Here is a 22,334-nt window from a genome sequence, read left to right on the forward strand (position 1 = left end):
GTCAATACGATGTTCAAAACACTGATCGGAAAAACCATGGAAGTATACGTTGACGACATGCTGGTAAAATCCGAGCAAGTGACGGACCACGTTTCCGATCTAAGAGAAACGTTCGGAGTCCTCAGGAGATATCAAATGAAGCTCAACCCGCTCAAGTGCGCCTTCGGTGTAGCCTCTGAAAAATTTCTTGGGTTTATGGTAAACAACAGAGGCATTGAAGCCAACCCAGACAAAATTAAGGCTCTGCTCGACAAGAGGTCGCCCGTAAGAAAGAAGGAAGTGCAAAGCCTCAATGGTCAGGTCGCAGCTCTGAGCCGTTTCATTTCAAAGGCAACTGACAAGTGTGCCCCGTTCTTCGAGCTTCTAAAAAAGGAGAAAGACTTCAGATGGACAGAAGAATGCGAGTTCGCATTCCAACAACTAAAGGAGTACATGGGACGGGCCCCATTGCTCGCCAAACCTAAGGAGGGAGAGAGGTTGACCTTGTACTTAGGAGTATCCCAACAGGCTCTCAGCGCGGCCCTCGTTCGGGGGGAAGAAGGGGTGCAGCACCCAATTTATTACGTCTCCAAAAGCCTAATCGATGCAGAAACAAGGTACGCACCAATCGAAAAATTGGCTTACTGTCTAATAGTGGCATCAAGGAAGCTGCGACCCTATTTTCAAGCTCATGAGATCGAAGTCCTAACCAAATACCCATTGAAACAAATCCTCCAAAAACCAAATACCTTAGGCCGCTTACTAAAATGGTCTATTGAGCTCGCTCAGTTCGACATAAAGTACAAACCAAGGACGGCGATAAAGGGTCAAGCGTTGGCAGACTTCATTGCCGAGTTTACTGGGCCAATTGACGAGGAGTCGGAAAACCTGAAAGGACCGTCCTCGGAACTATACGTCGATAGATCATCGAACGAATAAGGAGCGGGAGCCGGGGTTATGCTAATAAGCCCCGAAGGTCACAAAATCCTCTGCGCCCTGAGGTTCGATTTTTTAGCCACCAATAATGAATCCGAGTATGAAGCCTTATTAGCAGGACTCCGCCTGGCAAAGGAAATACGAGCTGAATTCTTGGAGATCTTCAGTGACTCTCAGCTAGTTGTCAACCAGGTACGAGGAGAATACCAGGCCAGAGACACGAAGATGGCAGCATACTTACAGAAGGTACGCGAACTTTTAGCCACTTTCGAAAAATATGAAATGCATCAAATCCCTCGTTCCCAGAACTCTCATGCGGACGCTCTGGCTCGCCTAGCAACTGCCCGGGACGCAGAATTCTTGGGGGACACACCTGTCAATTTTTTGGCCACCTCGAGCACGGAACAACGAGATGAAACGCTACTGATCACGGCGCCACAAAACTCATGGATGACCCCCATCTTGGAGTATCTGCAAGACGGGAAACTACCGGAAGACAAGCTGGAAGCACGTCGCCTGCGAGCTCAAGTCGCCCGATATTGCATCTACGATGAAAGACTGTACAAGAGGGGGTTCTCAGCCCCGCTCCTAAGGTGCATTGACGGCACCGATTGCCAGGCTGTGCTAGAAGAAATTCATGTAGGCCACTGCGGTAATCATGCAAGGGCACTCTCTCTGGCACAAAAGGCCCTCCGACAAGGGTTTTATTGGCCCACCGTGAAGCAAGATGCCATAGAGACGGTCAAGAAATGCGAGAAGTGCCAAAGGTTCGCCAAGGTTTCGCGAGCTCCGCCGGCTTACCTGCAGCAGATGAGCAGCCATTGGCCCTTTGCCATTTGGGACATGGATCTAATCGGGCCGCTCCCCACGGCTCGCAGAGGATGCAAACATGCCATAGTGGCAGTTGACTACTTCACCAAATGGGCAGAGGCCAAAGAGCTCGCACAGATCACCAGTGCGAAGACACAAGCGTTTACATGGGATAACATAATCTGCAGATTCGGAGTGCCACAGCAAATAGTAACGGACAACGGAACCCAATTCACCAGCGAGCAATTCATCCAATTCTGCGAGTCAATCGGGATTCAAAAGAGTTTCACCGCCGTTTATCACCCCCAGGCCAATGGGCAGGTCGAAGCAGTTAACAAAATAATCAAGCAGACCCTGAAGACAAAGCTTGAGGCTAGAAAGGGGGTCTGGGTGGATGAACTGCAAACAGTGCTATGGACCTATCGGACAACAGCCCGAAGCAGCACTGGAGAAACCCCATTCTCAATGGCGTATGGGTCGGAGGCTATGATCCCCGTTGAGAATAAAGTGGCCAGCCACCGAAGGGCCACCTTCAGCTTAGATCGCAATAACGAGCTACTGGCGGCTAATTTGGACCTGCTCGAGGAATCAAGAGATGTAGCTCGCGTAAGGATCGCCATTTATCAACAAAGGGTGGCACGATACTATAACAGGAAGGTCCGAATCCGACGTTACAACGTCGAAGATCCGGTACTACGCCTGGTACTCCCAGGAGCACGGGCGGCAAGCGATGGCACCTTAGGTCCTAACTGGGAAGGTCCATTTATCATCAAAGAAAATTTGAATAACGGAGCATATCATCTGGCAAACATGGACGGTCTCCCTCTCCCACGAGCTTGGAACGCAGAACACCTTCGTCCTTACTTCAGATAAATGTAATCGTTCTTGCCTATGCTCCGTCTTTTTCATTACGAATGACTTTCATGATTCTGGTTAGAATTTATGAACTTTCATTGCACTTTATTCTTATTGGTATTCGATTGAATGCCCCCGTAACGAGGGGTCGAGAAGCCATGGTTTGCGAGCTGAGGCCTAAATAACCTAGCCACGACGCTACGGTCAACGGCTTAACCGAGCATTCACCTTGGTCCCTCCCTCAGGTCGTGGTTTGCGAGCTGAGAACCAATCATCTGGACTTTATGTCATGGTTTGGAACCTACTGAGCAACCACTTCCACAAGTAACCCCGAGCTTGGGTTCGCTAGCCGAGGTCCTTTTATCTTGGCTTAAAGCCATGGTCTGCAACCTACCTGGGTGTTCCCTCTTAGTTCAAATAAAACTTGTAGAAGCCGCTGGGTGTTAGTTGAGGCCGTAACGCGACCTACCTGGACACATATCCTGGTCGTACAAGTCAACGAGATAACAAGCCATGGTGTGTTAGCTGGGGTCACTCTATGACCCGCCTGAACATATAACTTGGTGGTACAGGTTGCGCTTTCACTAGCTGGGGTCCTCCTATCTTGGCTTAAAGCCATGGTCTGCGATCTACCTGAGTGTTCGCTCCCAATTTATTGAAAACTTATTAAAGCCTCAACATGCCAGCCGAGGCCATGGCATAATCTCATATCCTAGCAAATTTTGCGTATTGGACCTTATCAGCTGAGGTCCGTCTTAACTTGGCTAAATAAGACCGTTCGCGACCTACCAAGCACACGCCCTATAACGAGCTTCTCAGCCACTACATGTTAGACGAGATCACAAGGCCATCCGACTTTACATATATCTCGGCAAGGCTCTCGTTATTTCGTCAAAATATGCTGAACGGGGTTTCCTGGAAATTGCCTAAGTATGAGTGTTCGCGCTGATTATTACAACTATCATCAACGAGCTAGTTAAAGAGCGTTAGTCTACGAGCTGATCAAACTCCGGATCTACCTGGACCTATGTTCGAATAGTTCGTTATCAAGTTACATACTCAAAAGTTTCTTATCAGTGAATCTTTCAAAAATACGGGAGCCTTGTTGAAATGATTTTCAAGATTACCATGAAGAAGTTACTTTCAAGTCACCTCATCGAAATTGGTTCAAGAATCGTTATGCCAAAACCTCGTCAGAGTTAACTTGAGTTCGCGAAGAAATCTGAGGCAACGTGCACAAAATGCCAATTTTTATTATTAGATGAAGCTCACGTTACAAAAAAAAAAAAAAAAAAACATACATGTGGGAATCCTAGCTAAGAGGGGCGTTTGGTTCTATAGGATCAACCTCGACAGGGCGAGCTTCAGTAGATGGGGTCGGCTGGAGATCGACCTCGGCAGCCCCGGCTGGACAAACCTCGGCAACCTCCATAGGAGGCTCCTTGGCAGTCTCACCAGACTGAGCCGCGGCGACCCCGAATAGCTCGGCCTCGACCTGAGGAGCTTGCGTTGCGACCAAAAACGAGTCAAGGGGACTGGCATCATCAGCATCCTCCGCGGCCTCGGCAGCATACCGAGCCACCTCCTCTACAGCCTGCGCACCAAAGAAGGAGAAATCCATCTCAGGATGGTTCATCCAAAGGGTGTACAGAAATGCCGAGCAGGTGTCGGATCTGGTCTCCCTACGCGCCGCGTCCATCCGCTCTCTGACCTCCGCCCTTATATCGTCAATGGTCCTCTTGGCAAGCTCCTCGCATCGGACAGCACGATCATTCGCTCGTGTCCGCTCCTCCTTTGCCGCCCTAAGCTCAGCCTCGGTTGATTTGAGTCGCTCCTCAGCCCTCCGCAGCTCCGCCTTCGCTCCATTTAGCTTGCCGGTGAGCCCGGAGTTGGCTTGCTCCCACATGTTCTTCGACCTGCGAAGCTCCTCGTCGAGATCTTTATTCTTCTGGACCTCCATCCTCAAACGCGTCAAGCAACCCTCCACCTCATTTTGAGTGGCAAGGAGCTTGACCTGGAGATCTTTCTTCTCGTCCGAGAGCTTCGTTATTTCGGCCTTTTGGGCGTTCTTCTCTTCCTCAAGCTTCGCTATTTCGGCCTGACGGGACATGCTCACCGACTGAAGCTGCTCCTCAAAATCTTTGTACTGAGCTCGGAGCTTCACGGCAGCAAGAGAAGTCTGTAAAAGAAGAAATGTTAGCTCATTAAAAAAGTAGGCTAAGAAACCAAGGTACGAAGAATTCCCACTTACCACCAGGCTGTGACGGGCCACAAAATCACAAAGGGGGATTCCCTTTAACTTCGGGTCGTCGAGGGGCTTCGAGTTCGGACCCAGGAAGTCGGGCACGGAATCTAGGAGGGGACCAACAAAGACCCCTCCTGGCAGGGCCTCTAGGGCCAGCTCCTTCTCACGGACCCTGACCCGTTTGGCCCTGATATCCTCCCCCTGTTGCAGCTGGTCCGATCTCCGTTTCGAGCTGGCGGCAGGAACATCTCGAACCTCCATTGCGACCTCCTTCCCAAGGGCTCCACTCGAACCATGGTCTCGGGAGGCAGGGGGCCGATGCCCCAGCTACAGATGAGCTTGCTTTGGTTGTTGGGGCTGACGGGGCAGTGTTCTTTGCCGCTGCTTCTGCTGCACCCCCCCTGCGGCTGTTGGGTTTGCTGCTGCTAAGGGCGTGATTGCGGCTGCGGCTGCAGCTGCTCCGACCTGCCATTCCGCGAGCTATAGCTCGAGGTCATGGAGGACGTAGTGCTCGACCTCGCCCTATGACGCTTCGGTTGGAGGAGCTCGAGATCAACCATGTTATCGTCTTGGTCGGCTTCTCCTCTTGAACTGTTCGGTTCAACGACCTGCAAGCCGGAAGGGAGAATCTCCGTACCCAAGTCCCTGAAATGATCTCCCTCGATAGTCTCGGTGCCAAAAGGAGGGGCGAGCTCGTATTCGCGAAGTAGCTCGTCCGAAAGTTCAAGAATTTCCGAACTCGACTCCGCAGCCACAAGTTTGCCAAGGATATCAGTCTCCTCAGCCGATAAAATCGGTTTCTTCCCCCCAAAATCTGCATCAAAGCATGAGCAAGTTAAAACAAGCACTCTCGAAACAAAGGAAAGATTTATGAGAGCTCATATTCTCTTACCAGGAGTCAGTGCGAAGCTACAAATCCTAAGTAGAGAAAGGGAAGGGCAAGACACGAAGAACCAACTGGACTTGTAATTGCCCACGTTGGACTTCCCCTTTGCTTTACCCTGAGGAAGGGCGGCCTTGTACGGGGAAGGACGAGCCGCCAGGTAATACAGCCCGTCCTTGGCATTTTTGAAAGAAAATAAAAATCTTATCAGTTTTGGCGAAGGGAGAGGAAGCTTGTTTATAAGGAATAAGACGGCCAAAGAAGTGAGTTGGGCATACGAATTCGGTGTTAGTTGAAAGGGGGCGAGCTTGACGTCGTTCAAAAGGGCAATAAGGTACGGGGCTACTGGGAACCTAAAACCAGACTCGAGGTGTTGGGGGCTAATAGCTATGAAATTGGTTGGCGGGTAGCATGGGAGCTCGAAGCAGGGATGTATATTCGGCAGGTCCTGGGGAGACGAAACTCCTGAGTACAAGTCATCACCTCGTGAGGCTTGGCCTTGGATGAGAATCTCTTGAAGACCGCAAGATCAGCACTCCCACCAGCGATCTGATCTTGAACCTTCAGCTCGGTTTCCCGAGAGGTCGGGACGGCGACCTCCCTGCACCCTCAAGATTTTGGCCCTCCATAATGAGACAATCTTCAAAGCTCGAAGTGTCGTTTTCTCCTACGATATAATTGCAGCGCTTTTGACCTGAATTTCCACGATGTTGGTCGGACATCTACAAAGGAAAAGAGAGAACAGTCAGGTCGCAAGTCGTGAACCAGATCTCAAGAATCTAGAAAAAAAAACCCTAAAACGTCCCCTAGGTCTTCCAGGCCGAGCGCTTCGCAAAGGGGTACCGCCTAGGGCGGAGGGGCTGCAGCCGCAAGCCCGGTGTTCCATGAAAAGCTAATCCTAAGGTCATTGGACCCAAAGGCCCAGCAAACGCCAAACCGAATCGTGCCGTTTCTCCAAAAATGAGAACGACATCGCTCGACGAAGCCAGAGAAACCACCGACGGCTAACCTAACGGTGGACGGGCTCACAAGAAGAAAAAGAAAGTCACGAAAAACTTACCTAAAAGCTGCGCCTGACGTCTGAATGGAGACTCGTACCAAGCACCAAACGAGAACGACAGACGTCTGAAAGCACGGCGATAATGGAGGCCTCGAGAGAGGAAAGAGAAAGCATGGAGGCAAAGGTTTGAGGGAGTTTTCAAAATAGCGTGAAAGAAGAAGCGGGTGGACACTCTCCACTATTTATACTGACGGCCTGGTCCATCCCAACTGTCGGATCAAATGACGACTTATCACATGCTCCGCATCCAGCGGCCGCACAACAGCTTGTGGGTCCCATGGGCGTAATCATGCGCAGAAATAGGGAGGGGGCGCGCATTAAATGCACTGCCGACAAAGCGTGCTGCGTGGAACGACGAGACTTAAAGTGATTGGGCAGAAGTCGGAGGGATGGAAGAACAGCTGGCACGCGTCAGTTCCCAGCGCGAAGATCGCGCCGCGAACTGGGGGCTTATGTTATATGTATTTCCCGCATCACCCCGCATGGGCCAAACTCGGTCCGATAGACCGGCCCAATCACCCAAGGCCAAGAAGGCCCGGACGACCTCGTCAAGGAAAGTCCAGCCTCCACCAAAGATCCGGAACTCGTAAAGCGAGCATATGGCGAGCTCCCGGTAATCCCCCAACGAGCTCCAAGCAATCGACTAACGAGCTCCTGAAATATCCTCCAGATCGCTGTCCCATCCAGGTCGCTGGTCTAAAACTTCCAGCTCGCATGAGTGGCAAAGCTGCTGAGAAGTCAGAGGTAGGGTCCGATCACTTTATCTGTAACAGCCCATGCCCCTTGTAATGAGGATCCCACTCCCGGTCTTGTGAAGGCGATAAGAACTGTTTGTCCCCCATTATACAATCACTGTATTTTTATATATTATCTAAATTGTAAAAGCCCCTCAATATAAATGAGAGTCAAAGAGACCATGAGGGGCAGGGACGAAAAGAATAATCAGATACCGCCACTCTGAGAGAATAATCAGACGGCGGCCGTGGACTAGGCATCGTTCTGGCCGAACCACGTAAAAGATTCTGATGTACACGCTTGGAATTTTGGGGGAGGGTTTCCTTCATTCTCGGTATTTTTGGATTGACTCACCGCGGCCCAAAAAGAATCACGGTCGGCCGAAATTGAACGTCGACAATTACTATCTTTAATTTAATGCAAGTTTCAGAGGTAAAAAATACTTTGGCAGACTACTGGAGGAAAAAAATGTTTCGCAAACTATTTAATAACTAAATATTTATATGCACCAAATAATGTATTGAAAAATCCATGCTTAGAAGTTAACTAACTAAATATTTAAACGGGTGGATAAATAATATATACATAATAAATGGCTTTTAATAATTTTTCAGCAAGTAAACCAGAAAGAATATGAAAAATCAATATAAAAGTGATCTTCTGACTATATCTTGTGTAATTTTTTAGTGTGTATCCATTTTTGCAGATTCAAAATTACCTACTTGCATATGTATATTCATCTATTTAATTGTGTTCACAACAAACTATTTACTAACTAAATATTTAATATACACACAATAATGCATTAGAAAATCCATGATTAGTATTAAAAAACTCATGTATTGAAAATTTTATTATTTATTACTACTACTTTTAGTAATAATAATTTAATTATTATTAATGCAAATTTTGAGGGGAAAAATTCTTTTACAGACTATCTTACTTTATTATGTATATATTAACTAAATATTTAATATATACAAAATAATGCATTGAAAAATCTATAATTAGCATTGAAAAACTCATGTATTGGAAAATTCATTATTAATTTTATAGTAATTAATACTTTTAGTAATTAATGCAAGTTTTCGAGGGAGAAAAACTCTTTGCTAAACTATCTTACTTTTATACATATAAAGAATATAAAGATAAAGATTACTTATTAAATTTTAAAATAGGATCAAATAAATCTCATTAACTAATTATTGAGTTTTCATTTTAATATTATTTGATTTGATGCAATCAATAATGAAAGTTTAATGAGTTATTTAATTTATTTTAAAGTCCATTAACCACTTTGACCCCTAAAATACAATATAGTGGTGAATTTAACGTGTGAAAATACGTAAAAATTTTAATTTATTTTCACTTATTTTTGTACAAATACACTAGTGATTAAAAGAGTCAATTTGTGCCCAAAAAAATTGACTGAATCTTGTGATTGGCCTAATGGTCAATTGCATTTTAAACTTATTTTCTCTATGTGTTTTCAAGTGTGAACTCTTATTTAGTTTTTTTTTTTCTAAATAAAAGAAACTCAGGGTTAATATTTACAAAATAATAATAATAAATATTGTAACTTACTCTGAACCTCAAATTTAAAAAGAAAGCAAGAAACACCATCGTTTATAAAAACTCAATAGTTTATTTGCTCTATTTTAAACTTTAGTAATTAACTTAACATTTTAGTCACAATATAATGACTACTATTTTAAAATGATTCAAATAAGTTATTAAAAACTTTCACAAATAAGATGATATTAGCCAAATATCAATGGTTGATTATGTTAAAGTTAGACCAACATCTAATAATATTGAAATGAAAACGCAATGGTTGGTTAACGTGGCTATATTTATAAAAATTTAATAATTTACTCAACCTATTTTAAAGTTCAATTACCAACATTATAATGCACGATTAAAATTAAATGTACAAATAAAATATACAAACTTTGTAAGTAAATAATATTTTTATTATAATAAAAAACAAGTATTATGTGGTTCAGGCGACGATGCCCAATCCCAACTTATGTGTTTAAATGGGCAATAAGTTTTATTAATAGGGTACCCGTAACATGTATTTAACCATCCCTATTTCATTGACCATTGTAACACACGTATTTTCTTTGAAGAGGAACATAAATAAGATTCACCCAAACATGACAATATAAGCACATATATTGAGGCTTAATGGTTGGGAAGTTTGTAAATGGGCCAAAATAGTGAAGAGGTTGGCCCATACGAGGCCTAATATAATATGCAAGGCCCTCGTACGACGTCAAAATTATTTGGGCTAAACCAGTGGTCCTCCAGAGGACACAGTAGCCTTGTGAATAATTTTTGATAGCCCAGTGATTTTTTGGATTAAATATTATTTTCTCTTTTAATAAACAACAAGAATAATTTATTATCAAAAGGTAAATTTCCGAATGGGTCGTACTTTTCACTCATGGGGGACAACCAATTCGAACAACTATCCCTGGATTGGACAGTATGTCGATCTCCTAAATTATAATAATAAATACGATACTGGTGCAAACGTTAGAAAGAGAAAGAGAGAAGGAAAGGGAGTCATCCTCGGCCATATTTGGAAAGTTTATTGACAAGAGGTGGGGTATGGATTCGTCATTCGTTCATAAAATCCAGTGGAGGGGGGCACCCTTTTGGTGGGTAATTAAAAGGGTGAAAAGAATTTTTTTTTTTTTTTTTTTTTTTTTTTTGGGGGGGGGGGGGGGGAGCACTGATTTATTAGTGTGACAAAAATTAAGAGAGAGAGAGGAGGGAGAGAGAGAGAGAGAGAGAGAGAGAGAGAGAGAGAGAGAGAGAGAGAGGCCTTCCATTCGGTTCGTTCCTTCCAACACGCCCCATCTTTTCCATCAAACTTGTGTTGTGTGTGTGTGATAAGCCACACCCACCCATCAATCATGGTGCTGTCTCCTCAGGTACCTTTCCCTTCCTGCACTTGTCCTCTCTCTCTCTCTCTCCCTCACCTTGTAATTTCCCTTGTACCATTCATTCACCCAACTCCCTCCTGTAAACTTACTTTGCTATTCAAAAATTGTTTTAATTTCCTCCTCCCCCCCACGGGGTATCATTCATGTCATGGCGCCACCTAATATTTTATACTAAATTTGGATGATTGCATCATTAATTAATTTTGTTCACTTTCAAATGCGAAATAATTTATCAATTTTTTGGGGACATTTTCTAAAAGGCTTTTAATGCTTTTATCACTTCAACTGTTGATAAGTTTTATATATAGAGATGGGGAGTTAAGGTTGAATTAATGTATGTATGTATGTATGTATGCATGCATGTGTGTGGTGGGGGAGGCGGGGGGGGGGGGGGGGGGGGGGATGTAGGTCTTTCTAGAAACATAAATAAACAGAGAAGGATGATAAAAGTAAGATAGATTACGGGAACAGGAAAAGACACGAATATCATGTCCCTGACGAGGTTGACCTTTACTTTGGGCTCCCGCAAGTGAAATTGAAATAAACACACATATATATACATGATATTATTATTATTGGCCAACTCCTCGACAGCCTCCCCAGTCGACGACGTTACCCCACTTGGAATTGCAACTTGTGCTTTTCTTTTCATTAATCCTTTTCACAACGCCACGTCAGCGTTTTCAGCTCCTACCCCTCTCTCTCTATATATATGAATATTATTTTAATAATTCAGAATATATATATATATATACGTGGAGCAAAGAAAATAGTTCACGTGGCTCATGTTATGTATAATATTTTATATCATCTATGTATGGATATAGAGCGAAGCCAAATGAATCATGCTAGATGTATACTCATTTTGTATATCTTGGACTACATAAGAGAGTATTATGACCAAAATGTTCTGTGCCTCACGCGTTTCTATGGGCCTCATGAAGAGTATTTTTGTTATAATACCCCCTTATATAGTCTAAGATGTACAAAATTGATGTATCAATAACATTTTTCTAGCCAAATAGCCAGAATCTGATAACAGTAGATTACGTTATTATTTTATTAGCAATAATGACTAATGAGGGTAATTAAGTAATGTTCCTCTTATTTATACAAGTATTGTTTTATTTTCAATTTTTTTTTTTAATCTTTCTCCTTCCCAGATGGACCACCTGCTGGCAATAATGGAACCCGGCCCGTCATTATTCTCTCTCTCTCCCTCTCTCTAGATTGGGTCAGCAATGGGGCAAATCTCATGGAGTTAGTTTGTCCATGACACAATGCCAAAATAATATTTTACTATTTTTTTATAACAATAATGTTAAGGTAATAATATGGTATTGAAATATTTGTGTAGATATATATATATATTTAATGGGTTGTTACTTATATATGGTAAATTTATACGATAATTTTACACTATATATATATTAATTAATACATGAATGATTAATGTTATATAATATATATTACTAGATAAAAGTGATAAGGAGTTTTTCAAGGGGTATTTGTTAATCAAGATAAGAAAGAGAAAATGTTAGATATAAAAAATATTTTGAATATTTAATATTTTCAACGTATTTGTTAAACTTATATAATCATCTCTGAAAAAGCTTTTAAGTGACATTTTATTTCTCTCTTTTAAGATAAATTTATCTAATATTCTTTCTCAAAATTTGAAACATATACTTGCATCCCATCAACCTTTCTCATTCTCACCCAATTTTATTAATCAACATATATATAGTATTCAAATTACTTTCTCCCATCTAAACTATATTTTTTTTTTCTTTTCCTTTTATTCATGTATTTTCCCATGTCTTGTGAAAAGAAAATATTACTATATATATATATATAAGTTGATAGTCAAATGAACTTTTAAAAATAAAAAATGTTATTAGTACACCTTCAATTACAAGAAAAAATAATTGTGGTTAAGGATGATCTGGCCATTATGATTTAAAATAAAACTTGAACAGCCAACGGCAGCACACCCAAATGAATTTAACTGGCGAATTATCATAACCATCCAATCAACGCCATGTACGTGCGTCAGGCCGGACCTATAGGCAAATTGAAGAGCCTATTGTCTTAAGGCCATAGAATATGCCAATTTAGCAGCTCATAAATTTGGAAAGAAATTTACTACTTTATCTCTATATCAAATCTCCCCACCCCCAACACACACACATATCTCTCCCCACCCCCAAAAAATCTATAGAATGCAGTCATTTCTCTGGTAATTCTCTTTCCTTCTTTCTTTCACTTCCCAGCCCTCAAAATTTTGATTTTATAGTTTGAAATCATGAACCAAGATATTTAATTTGGTTTAATTATTTTTATTTTATTTGATAATTTAAATATATAAACTCAATTATAATTAATTAAAATCTCTGATAATGGGTTATGGGTAATTAGGATTTTATACATTTATTGAGAACAAATATTCGAACAATTTGATTATGTAAATTTGATTGATATTTTTGCCTCCAAAACTATAAGAAGAGTAGTTTTTAATTGATTAATTAGAAAATTTTTGATTTTATTCTGATATGGTATGAATATTTTTTTATATTTTATTATAAAAAATAAAATTTAAATGTATATTATGATTTGAGGGTCTATTTTTATATTTTGACTCAAAACTCTAAAATCTCAAGTACGACATTGAAGTAATTAATTACTCTACATATATATTCCATTGAAGCAGCTAGCTATTCCGTCAATTAACTTAATTAATTTTGAAGCCATGGCAGATATATACGATATATAGAGAGCTAGTTAGATCATACAAATTAAGAGCTGGAATCTACTTCAGTACTGTTAAGCAAAATTTGATCTGATCCCCCAATATATATATATATATATATATGTAAATAAAGTTGCCAGGCCAAGACATGTGGATGGTGTGAGGGCTATGAGGAAAGAGCGAGAGGCAAAGTGAAAGCAACAAATCACTACGTACGGACCCTATACTCGATAGATATATATATATATATATAGAAGTGCAACCCTCAAATGGCTTAATTATATTTAGGGTGTGTTTGATAGAGATAAAAAATAAGAGTGAAATTCCAATTTCATAGAATTTTAATTCTTACCTCAACTCCTAGGAATTTCAATTCCTTGATTTCAAGAAAAATCTTCATTTTTTGAATTAAGATGAAATTCGAATTCCATGAAATTGAAAAATTGTTTGATAGAATTTCTTAAAATTTAAATGGAATTCGAATTCCACTCTCATTTTCCACCTCTATCAAACGCACCCTTACTTATATCAATCAACCGTACCTAGCTAGCTATATACATATATATTGGTTTGGTTCCCACAACAACTTAAGTCAAAAAATAATAAAGACTGCAGAAACCCTAATATTGCAATACAATACAATACAATAGTAACTGTAATTGCTATAATTAAATCAAAGTACGTACTGTAAGCCTGGCTAGTTAATTTGAACTATATATATACGTTATCAGTATGCATATTAATTAATATATATTGCATATGAGCCAATCTATATACGTGACGTCGATGATTGGGGTTGCATAGGAGCTGAATTAACTATAATGTTATCATTTTGTTTGATCTTTTGCCAGGTTGTGCTTTTAGATCCACTTGACTTCCTTTTGTCTACTTTTTAGATCGACTGTGGATCCATTTAACCTATTTTTATGTCTTTTTATTATTATTGATCGATCATTTAATTGAGCCCTCTTAATTAGGATCTTTTTATTACAAACAATGTCCCTCCTGGTTATATATATATATATATATACATGCTACCTGTTCTTTTATATCTTTGCCGGCCTAGCCAAATATATATATATACGTATATAATGCATAGAAATGCCAAATCTTAATGTGGTTAGGCATATATTAGGCACATAATTTATTAGGGGCTGGGCTTTTGAAGAACACTAATTAGCTGGGATATATCCTGGATGTGATGTAAAGAGATGTCTAGATGGAAAGTTATCACGTGCCATTCTTAGCCAGTAGTTCATTAATGGGTGCGTTATATATAAGGTCAGGACTTTAACACTAATATATAGCAGGTAAATTTAATTAGTCTTATATTCAATATTTCCATTTCTAATTATTTTATTATTTTTCACTATTTTCTCTCTTCAAAAAATTTTGTATTGAACCTCAATTATTGTAAAGGACATATATATTCTTCGTTTTATATATACGATAAATAGGTAGTATTTCTCTCAATAAAAAATTATTAAGTCTCTCACATTTCTTACTCGTATATGCGATTCCTATAAGTCGATGTTTGAACTCTTGTGATTTACTTCATTTCACTTAACAAGAAAAATAAATTAATGTGTTAATTTGTCCCACACATTGCTTGAACTAAGTCATTAAATTTATGTGTTAGAAAAATGATCACAAGCTTTCTTTCTTTTTCTTTCTTTATAATTTCTAGTCAGTGATTATTTAGATGTGGTAGGTTATTATGTGATTAGTGTCTCACATAAAATAAAAAAAATAATAAAAAAAATTAGTTTACCTTGTTGAACTAGGTAAACTAAGTTTCAACAAGATTAATAATTGCTTTATTCAATAACTTGCAATAATTTAAAGCCAAAAAGAAAGAAAGAAAAAAAAAAAAGAGTCTACAATAATAAATGAAGCATGCATCGAGTTAAAACAATACCTGCTTGGCACAAGATGATTATTTTATGTGAATAATTAAGTGCTTAAATTCCACACAAAGGCCATGTTGTTAGTGCGATCGACAACTATAGCTATATTTTTGGTATATCACACAACCATTTAAGGAAACAAAGCTGGAGTACTCAACAACAAAAATGAGATCGACCATCCTCCTGTTAATTTATATATATAATTAAAGCTTTGCCCCTCCAACCTCTAATCGACATTTTGCTTTATTTTTCAGATGATGTCTTCTCACACACAACCCTTAACCAATGTCAATTTTGGTACTTGCCACGATCTTTATGCAATATCTTCATCTTCAGTTATTTCCACTTAATTCGATTGATGTTTGGACGTTGTCAAGTCATTACCCGATTCAGGCCCTCTGATTCTCTAACTCACACCTCTTGGCTTTTTGGGTGAATTGCAATGAACATTTTGCCCAATAAAACCACACACACACACACATACAAAAAAAAAAAAAAAGAAAGAAAGAAAGAAGAAGTGGCTTAATTAATTACGGAGGTGTATTAAACTAATTGCTTTATGTGGAAAATCCTAACCCAATACACAGCTTACATGGTACTTGAAGCATCCATCCAGAAAAAGAGCGTGTGTGGTTGGTAAAGCTCTTAATTGCCATTAATGCCAATGCCTTGTTTTGTAAAAGCTTAATGAAATGAAATATAGATAATTTCTACTACTGTAAATAAGGCAGAGTCAGTCTGTCATTATACAAATCCCCGCCGGGGGAGGGCGTTGTTTTGTGGTACTGGTTCCACCATGGAGACAAGACACATCTGCGCCCACAAAGAAGGGTGGGGGGGCGGAAAATAGAGATTAGATGGATGGACCGCAATGGAGCTTATGGGAATATTGATTCTTAGTGCGGGCTGCAACGTGTCACCAACTTATTCATTCGCACTCTGCCCCCACTTCCATGCCTTCTCTGTCTCTTGCTGCCACGTCGCCCATTATACTGAGTACTAATAATAACTGTCCCACAATTTTCATTTAATTGCGGAATAAACCCCTTTATTTTACTGTCAATTATGTTCGTGTGATGTCAACCATCTTCTTCCTCTGTGAAAAATCTTCTCTCTGTCCCCTCAATCTATCTGTAATCTATCTATCTATCCCATCCTCTTCAAGCCCACGCGCTCCACCCTCACGTCACGTGACAAGTTGAACGCCTCGAGTTTTCCTCGGAATTGAGGTGGGGTGCACGCGGAACTCACGTGATATTCTAGATCCACGGACTCGATGATGGAAGGAAATGGGGAATCGCCCACTTTCCATTCCATGCAACTCATTTAAAAATTAAAAAAAAAAAAATTACTTATCAACAATGAAGATACAAAATTTATTCATGGAGGAGTGGAGTGGACGCGCCGGGAGAGCGAGTGTGGCGAACAGTAAATACGAGGTACAGAGAAAAGGAGAGTGGCGATTGGTGATTAAAAGAACGAAAGGGGCAAATTGATTGGGCCTTTTCCTGTACTCTTGGATTGGACATTTCTGGAAAGTTTTTCCTTTTCTCGCCGTTATTCCCTTTCCTTTTCTGAAACACATACCCCACTCTCTCCTCCGCCGTGGTCCGTGACTACTCTACTCGCCCAATAATAATTTTTTTCCCTCCACCGCCACCAGCAGCAACTCTATCCCCAAAACACCCTTCCTTTTCCCACTAATTTACTGCTGCACTCCCAAATGGTAAAAACCAGGAAAAGTGAAACACAGAGAGAGAGAATGGTTCTCGGAGGTGACTTGTGATGTGGGTGTGAATGAATGAATGATAATTTGGTAATGACCAATAAGAGTAATCGCGAGTAATTGCTCATGTTTTTTGAAATCCTTGATTCTTTCTATTTCTATTCTTTTAGGTGATATATATATATATATATATGGAGATAGGGGAGAGGGGGGGAGTGCTTTTTCGATTTGGTTAACGTTGGAAAGTTGTAGAAGAAAGAGATGGTTCTTTCTTTCCCATTTTTTCCCCTCTGTGAACAGCCAATGGGAAAATAAACAAACTAGGGAGATAGATTTTCAGATCTGTAAAGTAGCAAAGAGAAAAAAAAAAAAAAAAAAGACAAGAGAGATCGGTTTGTAGAGAGACATTAAATATTTAGATAGAGAGAGAGAGAGAAATGAGTTCATGATTGATTGAGGAAAGAAGGAAAAGTAGGGGTTTAGAGAGAGAGAGAGCGAAAAACTCCATTTTCACGACTCATTTGAGGAAAAATAAAAGTCCTCCCTCTCTTTCATCTTCGCTGCTTTTAGCTTCTTGTTCGGAAGATCCAGCGTTTGTATCTTTCGAACACTTGTTCACAGATCGAGCAAACAAAGAAATGTGGGATCTAAACGACTCGCCGGAGCAGTTGAGAGACGACGAGTCCGAAGTCTGTTCCTCCGCCGTCGAAGGCGACGGCGACAAGGGTAAAAGGGTCGGATCGCTATCGAATTCCAGTTCCTCTGCGGTGGTGCTCGAAGACGGGTCCGATGAAGAAGACGGCGAGAGAGGCGGGCGAAAGCGTAGCAGCAAGATATTCGGTTTCCCGGTGGCCCATAGGGACGACGACTTGTCGTCGGAGAGTGAACCGCCGGTCACCCGCCAGTTCTTCCCCCTCGAGGAGTCGGAAATCATGTCCACAACCGACGGTGCCGACGTGGCAACAAATTTCCCGAGGGCTCACTGGGTCGGCGTGAAGTTTTGCCAGTCGGATCCTCTCGGCGGCGGCATGGGCAAGCCGATGGAGCCGAGTCAGCCGCTCAAGAAGAGCCGCCGCGGCCCCAGGTCTAGAAGCTCGCAGTATCGAGGGGTCACCTTTTACCGGCGGACCGGCCGGTGGGAATCGCATATATGGTCAGAAAAGAAAACCTCTTTAATTGTTGTTGTTTCTCAATCTTTTTGGCTTGGTTTTATACATATATATATCACTTTTTTCTTCTTCTTGCTGATTCAGGGATTGCGGAAAACAAGTTTATCTGGGTATGATTTCTTGTCAATAATATTTCTTTCCAAAGTCTTGAAAAATGGTTTCTCTGGTTGATTCGGGAAAGAAAAGGAAAGTAGTTTTTGTTCTTATCCTTAGTTCTGATGTTGGCGACATGGCTTTGTTTTTCTTAGGTGGATTCGACACTGCACACGCCGCCGCACGGTGAGCTTACAAATGCAACAATCTGTCCTCTTTGATTTCTTCCCCATAAAATAATTGAACCAAACTTTGTGCTTTCAGTGCATATGATAGAGCGGCCATCAAGTTTCGTGGAATGGAGGCCGACATTAATTTCAGCCTCGAAGACTATGAGGATGACTTGAAACAGGTAAAAGAGAGAGACTTTTAGAACACAGGAAGGTTCTTCTTTGATTAACGATGTTGTATATCTGCTACAGATGAACAACTTAACCAAGGAGGAATTTGTGCACGTGCTTAGGCGACAAAGCACTGGGTTTCCCAGAGGCAGCTCCAAATACAGGGGGGTTACCTTGCACAAATGTGGTAGATGGGAGGCCAGAATGGGCCAATTCTTGGGCAAAAAGTAACAGCTTTGGATTAGTCCATTATGTTCTTTCTGAGTCTTTGTTTAATTATCTCATAATAAAGGCTGAATTAATTATCTATCTGTTGCGTATTGTTTGGATAGGTACGTTTATTTGGGTCTCTTTGATACCGAAATCGAAGCAGCCAGGTGGGTGTTGGCCTCTTCCCTTGAACAAAATGCTCCTACTTGGAGCCTGAATTTTGATTCGGGTGTGTGTGCAGGGCCTATGATAAAGCTGCGATCAAATGCAACGGCAAGGACGCTGTCACCAATTTTGATCCCAGCATCTACGAGGACGAGCTTAATTCTACTGGTAAAATAGATAATTTTCTTCCTGATCATGTTTGATTTCAATAGTATTCACCAAGTGTTTGTATAAATTTCCCTGAATGCGTTCCCCAGAATGCTCCGCCACTGCTGCGGGAGACCATAATCTGGACTTGAGCTTGGGCAATGGATCATCAGCACCTAAACAAAGTAGCAGAGAAATGGGCGTTGATGTTCAAAACAACTGGCACAACCCGGCGCTTAGGCCCAAGGTAATACTAATTAGTAATTAACTACATGATTCTGCTCAACTTAAATTTCATCACAATTAAAAATTCTTAAGCTAATTTCCCTACCTCATCAAAATCCCAGTTCAATATGCAACAGGAATCACACGGAAATGGCGGAGAAGCCAACAGGAGAAATGGGTATAATGAAACTGAAACCGTGCAGCTTCTGAGCCAAACCCACATTCAATCTCCAAAATCACTACATATCAGCTCATCAAACTACCACCAAGTCTGCAATATTGGACTATCTAATTGGGTACCTGCTCTAATTAATTAATTAATTAGACCCTTTAACCAGTTTCTGCTGATGGCTGGCTTTGCAGGTTATTCAGTATCCAAGCAGCAGCAATGGGGGTGGAATGGGAGGAGAGCTTTCTCTCTCAAGCACTGATCATCATCATTTTCAATATCAACAGTGGCAACTCAACCCTCCCCAGTCGTCGTTTGCAGCTGCTGCAGCATCATCAGGATTCCCACAGCAGATTCCGAGGCCCCAAACTTGGCTCCAGCAAAATGGTTCCCATTCCCTGATAAGACCCTCTTGACCCTTCTTTTTCTCTTGCCAAATTTAACCAAGGCCGCCTCAGTTTGTAAGTTGTAACCCACTTAAAACCATCTGCTTAATTTGAGCTCTTCAAAATTGTACCACAAACACAGCAACAACAACAAGAAGAAGTACATAGCTCGGGTCCTGAACTCTGATTTATGACCATCCCAACAAAAATAACCATTTTAAGATTTTCTTGGTTCATGCTAAACTGCTCCTCTCTCTCTCTCTCTCATACATATATATATATGTATATGTATGTTTGAATAGATGCTTTTATGTTATCTTTACTTATTATTATTATAATTATCTTGGCACAGTTGCAGCTGATATTTGGTTACCAAATAAAGCAATAATATCCTTGCTTGGTGGCATCATCTACACAGACAAAAGATCGCTTAAATTGTAGAAATCTTGAAACTTGAAAAAAAAAAAAAATTGATGCAAAGGGCAAGTGAGGAATACTAAAAAATGGCACTGTTCTCGGAAATATCAACTGGATGCTGATGAATTGTCACTATCGTCTGTCTCGTTTGAATCAGTACCCTTGGCCAAAAGCAGTCAGACACAGCCATTATGGTGAGATGGACCTCTTGTCTTAATCTAATCTAAACCAAGCTTCTCTCCACAAACCTTTTTCTCCCCCTTAAAATAACAAGTGGGTTACCGCTTGCGTTGTGTTTGTGGTGCCATGGCTTTGACACAAATTCCTAAATCCATGCTAAAATACATATTTTAATTAGGAGGAGATCTCACGATCTGATTATATATTCCAGATATTTAGCTTTGGTTATCTATCCACCATCGTGTTCATATCGTAGACTGATGCAAATCATTAAAGAAGAGGTCTCAATTGCATCATCTCCAGCGTCACTGCAGATTATTTTAGTCACAGCCCTCGTACTCTCTGGGTTTGCAGCTTCCTTAATTAAATTATTATATTCCAGATATTTAGCTTTGGCCATCTATCCACCATTGTGTTCATATCGTAGACTGATGCAAATCATTAAAGAAAGGGCTCAATTGCATCATCTCCAGCGTCACTGCAGATTATTTTAGTCACAGCCCTCGTACTCTCTGGGTTTGCAGCTTCCTTAATTAATTATTGCCTGTTAATTTAATCAAATCCTTGCACCAAGTGAGAAGGATAAAACATAAAAAAATGAAAATAAAAATAGAAAGAAAACTAGCGTATGTTGTGTGTGTGTTGTATAATTGGCTTTCTTTTGACCACAGCGAGGAGCCAGTAGGCAATAGAGGTTGTCCGAAGCTAAAAGAAATAAGCAGGTAGTAGGTTTGGAAGGGTGACCTGGGTTTTGGGCGATTCTATGGTATTTTATGATATGGGTGTCCTTCGCATCTTCTTTATTTTTATATCATACCTTCTTTTTTTTTTATTTTTTTTTTGAGGGGGGAGGGGGTATTATATTACATCTCTTATTTCTATTTTTTACTTTTACATTACACTGATGTTACTATTACATCAATTCTCTTTATTTTTACGTTACATCCTTTGATAGTCATTGCGTGGGAGGGAGAGTGGTCCAAGACGAGTTTCGCTTGGCTTTGCAACGCGCGTCGGTCCTGGATTTGACGCCAACAAAGTGGCCTCCCTCCCTCTGTCTTCATAAAAGAAGCCCTTGGATTCTTTCCTTTGCTCAGAATCCATGCAACACTGCCACCTTGCACTTTTCTTTTGCCCTTTTTTTCTTTTTCAACTCTTAATCTTAATCTGCACCCCAGTAAGAGATTTAAGAGACGTACCCACCTGCCCCACTTGAGGAGTCAAAGTGAGCCCCCTGTCTTGAGTTTTGTCAGCCTCGTTTATTTATTTATTTTTACTCTTGAGTGTCAAAATTTCGATGCGACCAATCTCAGAAAGAGCGGCATTTTTCTTTCCTTATTTTGTTTTTGAATAAATTTAGATATAGTCACAATTTATGTACATTCAAAATAAATTTTTAAAAATAATTATCCTTTTCATAGACTCTACCTTTACATCGTGTGGACAGAACTCTTAGAAAGATGACATAACACACCATATAACTCTGTCTCCACCTAAACAACTTATCTTTTAGCCTTATTATTATCTTCTAGTAATCATTATATCTTTCAAAACATCACAACCATTCGAATATCTCTGATACTCTTATTATCCTCCTTGTATTTTACTATTGCGGCATGCTTGTTGGGGGTGCCAGCCTCGTTAATTTTTCTTATTTCAAGTGGTATATTTGTATTTAAAAAAAAAGAGAGAGAGAGAGAAACTCTTAAAATTGGATGAAATAAAATTAAGTAGTTAATAAATTAGTTTATGGAAGATTAAGAAATTTTGGTGGGAGACACTCACATACATATGGAATCAATTATTATAAAAGTTTTACAAAAAATAAAAGTATAGATAAAAGTGAGAATTGAGATTTATATAATCAATTTGACATAATAATAAGATGAAAATTTGATATATTATTATTATTATTATTATTATTATTATTATTATTCCTTAAGTATGTAAAATCAAACAATATATTTAAAATATTCTGAATAAACTATATTGA

The 22,334-nt window shown here is 40.4% G+C and overlaps 1 protein-coding gene across 1 annotated transcript; it reads left to right on the forward strand.

Annotated features, from left to right (window-relative positions):
* Positions 1-17,060: 17,060 nt before the first annotated feature.
* Positions 17,061-19,987, forward strand: LOC127804864 (floral homeotic protein APETALA 2-like). The gene is made up of 10 exons (XM_052341920.1): positions 17,061-17,992; positions 18,093-18,118; positions 18,257-18,287; positions 18,366-18,453; positions 18,524-18,669; positions 18,775-18,819; positions 18,894-18,985; positions 19,075-19,211; positions 19,312-19,458; positions 19,553-19,987. Exons 1-10 carry the CDS (start codon positions 17,478-17,480, stop codon positions 19,772-19,774), a joined length of 1,449 nt encoding a protein of 482 aa, XP_052197880.1. The 5' UTR covers positions 17,061-17,477; the 3' UTR covers positions 19,775-19,987.
* Positions 19,988-22,334: the final 2,347 nt, after the last annotated feature.

Source organism: Diospyros lotus, chromosome 6, assembly GCF_014633365.1.
Source record: "Diospyros lotus cultivar Yz01 chromosome 6, ASM1463336v1, whole genome shotgun sequence".
In the NCBI taxonomy this organism is placed as follows: Eukaryota; Viridiplantae; Streptophyta; class Magnoliopsida; order Ericales; family Ebenaceae; genus Diospyros; species Diospyros lotus.

Bases quoted from the DNA above. Each gene is read 5' to 3' on its own strand.
- LOC127804864 (XM_052341920.1), top strand. From the start codon at position 17,478: ATGTGGGATCTAAACGACTCGCCGGAGCAGTTGAGAGACGACGAGTCC. The intron at 17,993-18,092 runs GTCAGAAAAGAA...TTGCTGATTCAG, and splicing joins CGGTGGGAATCGCATATATG to GGATTGCGGAAAACAAGTTT. The intron at 18,454-18,523 runs GTAAAAGAGAGA...TATCTGCTACAG, and splicing joins ATGAGGATGACTTGAAACAG to ATGAACAACTTAACCAAGGA.